The sequence below is a fragment of the Artemia sp. Qi Xiang Cuo genome, chromosome 14, assembly GCF_049724085.1.
Source record: "Artemia sp. Qi Xiang Cuo chromosome 14, ASM4972408v1, whole genome shotgun sequence".
NCBI classification, from domain to species: Eukaryota; Metazoa; Arthropoda; class Branchiopoda; order Anostraca; family Artemiidae; genus Artemia; species Artemia sp. Qi Xiang Cuo.
Window position 1 is genome coordinate 50,275,097 of NC_142807.1, and position 12,022 is coordinate 50,287,118.

Below are 12,022 nucleotides of genomic sequence, written 5' to 3' on the forward strand. Positions count from 1 at the left end.
CATATAAGGTTTTTTATTGAAAGCGTTGTCGTAGAAACTTCAAAAGGGTTCATTCACTTGGAAATTGAAAGGGCTAGTGCTATTTTTAATAGCTGAAATAGATAGGATAGTGACCAACGCCCCAATCACGCCCACAATTTTCCAAAACACATCCAATCAAAATTTTGAGATATTCATTTGGTTCAACGTAGTTGAATGTTATGGAAATTAGGTCTTTTAGGATGATAACTCCCTAATAGCCCTCAGTGTAATGGTTGTAAGTTAAGCCCTGGGGGCATATAAGGTTATTATAGAAAGCTTTTGCATAAATCATAGGCAGCACGATCGCGCTGCCTAAGTAAGGAACAGGGACACTCGAGAACGAGACAAGAAACAAGAACTAAGTAAAGAGGAGAACACTCCCCCACAACCCTCAGGGGAAGGATTTTAAGTTTTGCACAATGTATTTTTTTTCTTTCAGACCAGGGCTCTTTGTATCGAAGAAATTTTCATAGGAACTTCGAAAAGCGCTCATTCTATCGGAAATTGGAGTGGCTTGTGCCCTTTTAAATAGTCAAAAGTGATTGGAAGGCAAATAACAACCCTCTAACGCCTACCATTTCCCCAAACACATCCAATCGAAATTTTGAGATATCCATGTTGTTGAACGTGGTTGAAAGTTCTGGAAATTCAGTCTTAGAGGATGACAACCACCCTAACAGACCTTAGGGCAAGGGTCAAATTTTATGCCCTTGGGGGCATTTAAGGTGTTGATAAAAAGCCTTGTTATTTCCAAAAGGGCTCATTCGATTCGAAATGGAAAGGCCTAATCCCTTTTTTAATTGTCGAAAGTGATTGGAAGGCAACTAATACCTCTTCCACGCCCAGCATTTATCCAAACACACCCAATCAAAATTTTGAGATAGCATTTTTTTTCAACCAAGTTGGAAGTTGTTTACTGTAACAAACTCTTCCTTGAATCCACCTGTTGAATACACAATACAGAAATTTGAATCAAGATACTATGAAAAAAGTGTAAGTAAGTAACAAACTCTTTCATGAGTTCACCTCTTGTATACACAATAAAGACATTTCATTCGAGAAATTATGAAAAATTGTAAGTAAGTAACTAACTCGTTCTTGAATTCGCCTCATGGATACACAATGCAGACATTTCATTGAAGAAATTATGATAAAATTGTAAGTAAGTAACAAACTCTTTCTTGAATTCACCTTTTTAATACACATTATAGAAATTTTATTCAAGGAATTATGAAAAAATTGTAATTAAGTAACAAGCTCTTTCTTGAATTCACCTCTTATATGAACAATAAAGACATTTCATTCAAGAAATTAGGAAAAAATTGTAAGTAAGTAGCCAAATGTTTCTCAAATTCACCTTTTGAATTTACTATACAGAAATTTCAATCAGGAAGCTATAAAAAATTGTAAGTAAGAACCAAACTCGTTCTTGAACTCGCCTCTTTTATGCGCAATACAGAAATTTCATTCGAGAAATTATGAAAAACTGTAAGCAAGTAACAAACTCTTTCTTGAATTCATCTCTTGGATACACAATACAGACATTTCATTCGAGAAATTATGAAAAATTGTAAGTAAATAGCAAACTATTTCTTGAATTCACCTCTTGAATGCAAAATTTTCTTGAATTCACCTCTTGGATGCACAATACAGAAATTTCATTCGAGAAATTATGAAAAAATTGTAAGTAGGTAACAAACTCTTTCTTGAATTCACCTCTTGAATGCACAATATAGAAATCTTATTCAAGGAATTATGAAAAAACTGTAAGTAATTAACAAATTCTTTCTTGAATTCACCTCTTGTATGCACAATAAAGACATTTCATTCGAAAAAGGATGAAAAATTGTAAGTAAGTAACAAACTCGTTTTTGAATTCGTCTCTTTTATACGCAATACAGAAATTTCATTCGAGAAATTATGAAAAATTGTAAGCAAGTAACAAACTCTTTCTTGAATTCACCTCTTGGATGCACAATACAGAATTTTCATTCGAGAAATTATGAAAAAATTTTAAGTACGTTTCAAATTCGCTCTTGAATTCACCTCTTGGCTACTCAATACAGACATTTCATTCGAGAAATTATGAAAAATTGTAAGTAAATAGCAACCTATTTCTTGAATTCACCTCTTGAATGCAAAATTTTCTTGAATTCACCTCTTGGATGCACAATACAGAAATTTCATTCGAGAAATTATGAAAAAATTGTAAGTAGGTAACAAACTCTTTCTTGAATTCACCTCTTGAATGCACAATATAGAAATCTTATTCAAGGAATTATGAAAAAACTGTAAGTAATTAACAAATTCTTTCTTGAATTCACCTCTTGTATGCACAATAAAGACATTTCATTCCAGAAATGATGAAAAATTGTAAGTAAGTAACAAACTGGTTCTTGAATTCGCCTCTTGGATGCACAATACATACATTTCATTCGAGAAACTGTGAAAAAATTATAAGTAAGTAAGAAACTCTTTCTTGAATTCACATCTTGAATACACATTTTAGAAATTTTATTCAAGGAACTATGAAAAATTGTAAGTAACAAACTCTTTTTTGAATTCACTTCTTATATCCACAATAAAGACATTTCCTTAGAAAAAGTATGAAAAAGTTGTAAGTAAGTAAGCAACTGTTTCTTAAATTCACCTCTTGGATACACAATACTAAAATTTCAATCAAGAAAATAAGAAAAATTGTAAGTAAATAACAAACTCGTTCTTAAATTCGTCTCTTGGATACACAATATAGACATTTCATTCCATAAATTATGAAAAAAATTGTAAATAAGTAACAAACTCTTTCTTGAATTCACCTCTTGAACACACAGTATAGAAATTTAATTCAAAGAAATATGAAAAAACTGTAGTTTCACGGTGCCGCGAAAGCCACCATTGGGTACCGCAAGAGCCCAAAAAACCAGTGGCTATCTGACCAAACATGGGAAGTCATAGAGACAAGGAAAAAAGTAAAAGCATCACTTATCCAAAGAAAAACCCCCGACCAACAGATCCTCAGAAACGATGAATACAGAGACACGGATAAAGAGTTAAAGAAGAGTGCCAAAAAAGACCAGAGAAACCTGCTGGAGCAAAAAGCAGCGCAGGCAGAAGCGGCAGCGGTGTGAGGGGATTCAAGAGCCGTCTATAAAATCACTAATGAGATTACTGGAAAGAAATCCTCTATTCAAAATGGACCAGTAACAGACCCCTCGGGTATCCTGATAACACAGCAGTCTGACGTAAACGAAGTTTGGGCCTGTCAATTCGAGAAGCTGTTGAATAGACCTCCACCAGACGATCCCCCAGAAATCCCAGCTGCAACACTGTTTTCCTTAGATATCAGCACGGATCCGCCGTCATCCACTGAAATTATAGCAGCAGCAAAGAAGCTGAAAAATGGGAAGTTTCCTGGCGAAGACAGTATATCCGTGGAAATGATCAAAGCGACTGTTATGGCCTGCCTCAAGTTCTGGACAGCGTTGTTCGCAGTAATCTGGATGACCGCCAAAATACCTTCGGATTGGAAACGCAGCACCCTTGTGAGGATCTTTAAGAAAGGCGATGCATCCTTCCCAGGCAACTGGCGAGGAATCTGTATGCTTTCCATACCTAGCAAATTGCTGACGCACATTTTGCTGCAGAGAATCAGCTTGCAGCTCGACAGACACCTTCGCGACAAGCAACATAGATTCAGACCGAGCCGTTCATGCGCAGACCTGATATTTACTCTACGGCTACAGACGGAAGAAAGCAGTGAATGGCGCTCAAAAATCTATATGATATTCATCGATTCTGAGGACGCATTTGAATCAGTAGACCGCCAAAGTCTGTGGAAGATCCTACTCCATTACGGAATCCCTGAAAAGATAGTTTCACTGATTGTTGGGTCTTATGAAGATAGCGAGTGCTGTGTAAAGACGCCAGATGGTCAAACTCGTTTCTTCTGCATTCTGTCAGGGGTTAAGCAAGGTTGCATCTTGTCACCGCTGCTTTTCGTAATCGTCATTGATTACATACTGCGAAGTAAAAGCACAGACGGAATCCAGAAACACGCCTCAGTGATGAAGACTTTGCTGACGACATCGCCTTCCTAGAATCAAGCAAGCAAAGAGTCCAAGAACTCTTTGACAAAGTGAGGGAGAGAAGTGACCATGAAAATAAATAATTAGGAAACAAAATGCATGGCTACCATAGATTCACCCCTAAGTATCACTAGCGGAGACCAACACATAGAGCAAGTCGTCCATTTCAAATACTTGGGAAGCATAATAGAAAGTACCGGATCGACCACAAAAGAAGTGCTCACAAGAATTGGCCAAGCCAATGGGACCTTTAATAGATTTCGGAAAATATGGCAGTCCCAAAGCTTCTCTATAAGACTAAGTCTATGACTCTTCTATAGCAATGTTATGACAGTGCTGCTTTACGCAGCCGAAACCTGGCACCCGAACCAGGAACAAGAGAGAAGAATACTTGCACTCGAAAACACATGTCTCAGAAGAATTCTCAACATCCGTTGGCAGCAGAGAATAACAAACCAATCCATCCGTGACAAGACTGGCCAGCCTCTTATATATTATAAGAGTCCACTGATGGAGATACCTTGGCCACGTACTACGTATGGACAATCTTGGACTACCAAATGCAGCGCTCCATTGGCAGCCATCAGGTCCACGCCCCAGGGGCAGACCCAGAAACACCCTGCGTCGAACGTGCCAGACAGATCTCCGTAGACTGCACACATCAATCCGACCCCAGTGGGAGGACATACTTGCAGCAGCAAACCTGTGGGAAGATTGGGGGCTCCTTCTTGATGCCCTGGGTGCCTCTGGAGGCACAGACGGACCTAAAGTATAAAGTAATACACCTTTTTCCCAAACAGACACATCACTTATTACGATAGAAGACAAACTATTTCGGCCATAAATTGATAAACCACCTTTCGCACTAACTTTCCTATTACAAGAAAAATACTTCATATTTAGGATGTTCAGCATGGAAGCAGGAGTATTTTCCGATACAAAGTTTTATAAACAGTAACAACGTCACGTGGACTCGAAGGTACTAAGAACTTGAGTTCGTTATGAGTACTTTGTAAACCTTGAGTAAACCAAGTGTAGTACACTTAGAGAAGTTTATACTGGCCAATAGAATTGTGCAGCTGGTGACTGTGCATAGAAATATCACATTCCAGCAAGTCTTTTACACTTGGTATGTCATCGTCATGGCCAATTGTGGTGTTTAAATTGGTATCTAATTTCAATTTAGAATTTAAAAATCCTTGAAAACGGTCCATATCAGACACAGATTGCGAATATGTAACTTTACATTATTTAAAAGGACGGTCAGATCTCCAAACTACAAATTTCGGCAACATCAGCAATCGTCTTACAAGGTATAATTTGTGAACCATTTGTCACATATATAACACCTCCAAGTGTCCATACATTTTTTGTCTCAAATTTATTACGTGCTAGTCTAAAACCATCTTTGACAAAAATTTGAGTACCTTTAAGGTTCTTACGGTTTTGCAAAATCTCAACCGACAAAGTCTTTTACGCCACTGCCTACTCTGTCTGCAAACGCTTATTAAACGTTTCTGGTTAGAAATCAGTGTTGATAGGCTTTTACAAAGTTACTTAGCACACCAAAATCAACAAATCACTGCAAAAACTTAAGGTTAATTACAGACAGATTATAGACATGAGGCGAAATTTGGTAGTGCGCCACTGAAACTTTTTTCCACGCAAGCTCGTGTTTAATCGGTGAGCCCTCGGGGTTTATATGACTCACAAGGTTCAAAAACATGACATTGTGAGGTTGTTCTGTGAAGGAAGAAAAATTTTACAGAAAATGACACTTTTTATTCTTCTAAATTCCAAACATTTTCCCACTTCACAGCATGCTGAGTTACTTGAAAGATGTGAAACTTATAATCCTTAATCCAAAGATTTAAAAAAAAAAAAGTTTGCAATGAAATACGCTGGAAACTAGAGCCCAGGGATGGAATGACAAATTACGGCTCATGACGTGAGACTGACGTGAGACATGACGTGAGAGAGGTTTTAAATGAGAATTTCCTTAATATATGTATAAAAGTAAAAAATATCCCTAAAGGGGAGAACTGTTATTACCGTGAGCCACTTCAAATAAATTATCAAACTATGCTGCAAGATATCAAAAGGATCATATCTCTTAAATCGGGTTACTCAGCGGAAAATACCTCCATAGCGGTTTTCTTTTATTGCCATCTAAAATAAACACAACTAATCACATAATTCAATATTTAAAAATGAAAAATGCGGAATTCGGTTCTTCTGTTTTTGAATCCAAACAAGGGACTGTTAGGGCAATTAGATTTAATGGCTAGTATTCAAGATTATTTATCCTAGTTAATAACTAGTTTTTAAACTATTGCAAGATACGAGAATGAGGGATACCACCAGATGGCTAATTTGACAGTGTATATATATACAAATCTTTAAATTAGCCAACCATACAACCAGTATTTTAAGCCTAGGACTGCAGCTAGACATAAGGAAACATATTAAGAAAACAATTTTTACTCCATAATATGCAGAATAATCCCACTTAACACATTTTGCATGGGGTGAGCCTTTATCTTCACTTCTTTCCTTGTTTTTCCAGTTTTTCTAAAAAATTCATGAATTTCTTAGAACCTATATCTTCACAGAATATAAACCCCCTCCCCCTAATGTGCAAATAGAGCCTATACCTAGAATTGCATCCTCAATCTAAACATAACACCCATTTGCATCACAAATGAACTTTACTCCCATATTAGCCATGTGGTGGATGTCTGGTGAATAAAACTCTCAGGAATACATTAAAGAGCCTTAATGATCTCCTGGGAAGATATTTGGAAGCTTCTATCTTTAAGTCTTCTCCCTTCAAATGTCACTGATCCTTGGTGACCTGTAACAGTTTTTGTATTACAAAAGTGAAACCTCACAAAATAGATCTAGAGTACTGCTCAAATGATGTGCAATGAAGTTTTGACTTAGGCTAATATCTATATTAACAAAGTATTTGGATAGCTAAGAAAGAAACTTGGTATTTGCCTATTTTCCTAGATAACTAACTTGATAGAAGGAAACATGTTAAGAAAACAAATTTTACTTCATAATATGCAGAATAATCATAGGTAATACATTTTGCATGCTGCCTTGCTATACTTTACACCCCCCCCCCCCCAATTTGGAAATATATAGGCTATTTTCAATGCATTTTGCCAATTATAACTTGTTTTACCTTTTTCATTTCAACACACTTGATTGAATTTACAAGTACATGGGTTGAAACAACTCAGATGCCTTGGGAAAAAATGATAGGTTCCTGATTTGCCTAAGGAATAGGCAAATATTCCCTGATTTGCCTATTACCAATAAAAAAAAAGGTACGCAAAAAACGTGTATGGTTGATTATTTGTATGAAAGGAATATGCCCAGTTGGTTTCATTCAGAATAGGTAGTCTCATTATTACTTCAAAGGATTGCAGAAACACATTTTCTATTTATCAATAGCTTAACCCTTTAGCTCTTAATGCAAGCAAATTTTCATTGTGTAGTCTCAATGTTAATATCACTTAAGCTTCTTTAGATAGGCCCAAATCTTGTTTCAAATCATTTATCTCACACTGTCCCAATCCCCTCTGAACAGAGTACATTGAGTTTTTTTTCTTGCTAACATCCTAACATTGTCAACACACAAAAGTAATAAGCATTATATTAATTTTAATTATATTATTTCAAGTATGCCACTAGGCATTTGCACTGTTTTTTAAGATTGTATTTATATTTGTGTTTAAATAAAGATATTCTAACCTACAATCTTATCATTAATTTACCATGGAATGCTATTGTAATTGAGATGAAATACATATTTTAAACAAAGTAGAAGATCAAACCTTTAAACACTTAATTAAATACAATGAAATGATTACCTTAAATCACATTGTCCAGCAAATAAAGTATTATCCTGTAGGCACTGGTTAGTTTAGATGTTGAGCTAACATGTTGGCTGCATTCCATTCTTGAAGCCATGGCTTGGATGACCAATCTTTGCCCACAGCCTAGACTTCTTCTGAATAGAATAGCTCTTGTTGACTGGTTCAATTCAAGCATATTTTGTTGCAAGGACTGAGTGTCCATCATTTTGTACACCATGACTTCAATTCACACCACATTTCCATCAATAGGAGAGGGTAGGAATCTGTAACTTCTGCTGGTGGGATTGGTAGTCCAGGCTTTTAAAACCCTCTATTGATTTAGTTGCTTGCCTTTAGACACTCTAGTTTTTTCTTATCTTGTTTATTTAATGGGGTTGCCACATACATCCCAAATTCTAGTTTTGGTCAAACAAGTCCTTTACCTTAAATTACCTTAAATCACAGCTTGGAGTGAAATAAGGACTTTTGATCCTGTTGAATCACTCCTTGTGATGACTGTTGTAGTTGGTTAAGTTCTGGTGGAAGATTCTGGTGCTTCCCAGTCAAACTTCCACGGTGTATCTTTCCACTCAGCATCCAGATGGCGTTTGAAAGCGTCTGTTGATTCAGCAGCAACAGTGTCCTCCTTGAGGTTATTCCAGAGGTTCTCAATCTGATTCGAGAAGAAATTGCATCTTGTTCCAGTTGTAGCGTGATGTTTGCGGATTCGTCTAGGGTGTCCTCGTGTTTTGTGGGAGGTGTCGATCTCCAGGATCTCATTTTCTCGATTGGTTGAGAGGCATTTGTGCACCTGGATCGTGTCTCCACGTTTCCATCTGTATACAAAGGAGGGGAGGTTGAGTTCCTTCAGCCGTTCACTGTATGTCTTGTTTTCCATGCCAACAATCATCTTAGTGGCCCTTTGTTGGATTTGCTCAAGAACTGCCTTGTCCTTTTTGAATCGAGGGGTGGCCAGTATCGTCCCCACCTCCAGTCTAGGTCTTACTAATCCTTTGTAGAGTTTGGTGATTACGTGTTTACTCCTACTGGTGATGCTGTGTTTGATGATGCCTAGGGCTCTACTAGCATTGGCTGAGATTTTCTGTGAGTGGGAGCTGAATTTCAACCGGGAGTCAACGATGACGCCAAGGTCACTCTCCTCCTGGACATGCTCAATTGTGTGGTGACTTCCAGAATTTTGGGTCATGAGGTACTGATGTTTGGGGTTTTTGTGTCCGAAGTGTATGACCTTGCATTTTTCTGCATTGAATTCCAGTATCCATCTTTTGACCTAAGAGCACATGTGGTTGAGATCAGTTTGGAGGGATTGGATGGAAGAAGAGGTGTTGGCAGGACCTATGAGTTTTGAATCATCCACATATAGGGTGGTTTTGTTGCTGGTGATGAGGGGTAACTCATTTATGTAGATGTTGAACAGGGTGGGGCCCAGGACGCTGCCCTGGGGAACCCCACTAGTGACTTTGATTTCGTCAGAAAGGACATGGCTGTTTGGTCCGGTTATCACTTTCACTTGCTGTGTTCTGTCCCTCAGAAAGTCCTCTGTCCAACTGACCTCTTGTGGACTAACAGATAGAGTAAGTAGCCTGTGAATGAGGTATTGGTGACAAACCTTGTCAAATACTTTGGCTAGGTCTAACAATATTATATCCACAGGTAATCCTCTCTCTAGTAGGTCAGTTACAAGACTATATGACTCAAGAAGGTTTGTGTCCACCGATCTCTTTGAGCAAAAACCATGCTGACTACTGCTGATAAGTGAGTTGGCCTCAAGATGGTTAATGATACGCTTGTTTATGATTCAGCTATTCAAAGCTATTCTTTGTATAGCTTTGACTTCAGCTTTGGGGACGTACTGCAGAATGTTCTATTTACAATTCCCAGGGTCTAGACTGCTTTGGAGGCAACTGACTGAGCATATTGGTCAAACTTCATCATCCACAAGTATACCCAGGTCTCTTTCAGCATGAGAGAAATCAATCATTTGCCCATCACCATCTATTCCTCTGACCCCTCACATTCTTTCTAATACTGATCCCTTGCATTCTTTCTGCCAAAATGAATTGTCCTGCATTTCTTGATGTTGAATTCTAACCTCCAGAGTTTTGCCCAATTGGAGAGTTTGTCTAGGTCAGCTTTTAATAAGGCTTGCTCTTTGGCTGTTTTTGCCATTAAATTGTCACTATATAGATTCATTTTATTTTTGACAGATTGTGGGGTATTGTTGATATAGATGTTAAATAATGTTAGACCAAGGATTTTTCCCCATGGGACTCCACTTTTCACTTTAGTACTATGTGAGTAAAATACCTGACTGTTTTTTCCATGCATCTTTTCCTCTGCCTTCTATCTTTCAGGAATGCCATCACCCACTCAACAACTTCCTGGCTTACCAGGAGTTTGTTATGTCACTTCCTTCTTTTATGTGGTGTGAAATCTTTCTTTAGAGACTAGAGATAGTCACCCAACATTGTGGTTCCCAATGGCTTTGATATTGAGTTTCTAGTGTGCTGACGGAATTGTTTCCCTTGTTTGTCACTAACCATATGAAGATTTTTGGAAAAAAAAAAATCCTAACATGGATGTAAAAAGTGAATGTGGAATAACAATCAACACCCCATGGTCTGGTAGGACTTAAGAAGCTCTTTTATCAAGACTTCATAATTTTTATTCTTATAGTTTTCAAAAAAAAAAACTGTTTCCTTGGATTAATCAAGCTTTAAAACAATTTTAATTTGAATTGGGTGATGTACAGTAAAGTTGTATCATCTAAGGCAACAAGAAGCCTAGATTTGTTCCAATGCTTTCATAATTTGTTCCTAGTTTTTGTGTTAAAGATTATATATGGTACAATTATTTATCCCTATATTGTAAGAGTGTCCCTATGGGCAAGTAAGGGTGCATAGTAAGGGTCTAAATCCCTAATAAGAAGTGTTTTCAATACATGATAACTATTATGCAACTGGTATGTAACAGTGCCAAGACCTCTTTATCAGGATCCTCAACTTGAGGGGTATATAAAACTATGGCCACTCTTATGGTCCAACATATATTATCATTATACTCAATTATGTAGTTCAGTAATTGTTTACTTTTGAGCCATAGCTCCACACAGGGAGGGAATCCCCCTCCCTTTTTCTAGGGAAAATATCTAGATTAGAAGGTAATATATAATGGCTTAACAATACACTTTCTTTGCATAATCAATGAGCAAAATCATTATTGAAGTATCTTGCTTTTCTTAACATACCTAGGTACATATTTATGTTTAAGTGTATGCACATTAAGAGACAGGGGGTGAATTTTCTGTGTGTTCTGTTTTTGGTAAAAAAAAAAGAAGGTATTGGAAATAGGTGTTTTTTCCCAAATCTCCTTTTTTAGAGGGTCCTTTGCACTAGTCTTAGGGAATTATGGTTCTCTTATGATTTTGTGGTTAGTCTTGATGATTCTCTTTGTTTGTTTTTTTCTCTTCCAAAACATATTATATAGACATTTCTTGCTTGCTGAAACATAAATCTTTTAATATCTAATCACTTTTGCCACATGTTTCTGGCAAAGAAAGATGTTTCTGGTGAAAACAGATAAATAATGATAAAACTAGCAACTATAACAGTTGAATAATCATTCATCCTTTAAGGAGAGAGGGGATAATGAACTGAAAAACTTCATTTTACAATAAATTGCCCCTACCCCCAAACATCTTAAGATTTGGGGGGTTTTGATCTGTTCACAGTCATTCAATGCTTCAAGGCATAATTTAATGGAGAACAGTTACTATTATTATATGCAACTCCACAATACAAGTGCATATGATGGGACATGCATTTTTGCCTATATCAACAAGCTAGCAATGGTTGTTGCTATGAATAACTTCCTAGAATCTAATATCCTGCTTCAATTTCTTACTTTATCCATAAGTACTGAGCAACCATCAACTATCCAAATGATAGCATGTTCACTGGAAACACTTCTATCAGCTATGTGTTTGGTTGCCTTTAAATCTCTACCAATGGTTGTCTGAAAATAAGAAAA

The 12,022-nt window shown here is 37.0% G+C and overlaps 1 protein-coding gene across 1 annotated transcript in view; it reads left to right on the plus strand.

The window, feature by feature from the left end:
• The first annotated feature begins 6,316 nt into the window (after window positions 1–6,316).
• LOC148944575 (WD repeat domain-containing protein 83) overlaps window positions 6,317–12,022 on the plus strand; it is a 54,384-nt gene continuing 48,678 nt past the window's right edge. Inside the window, exon 1 of the mRNA XM_089100758.1 lies at window positions 6,317–6,389. Coding sequence (XP_088956884.1) covers window positions 6,317–6,389 — 73 coding nt within the window. The remainder of the gene's footprint in view (window positions 6,390–12,022) is intronic.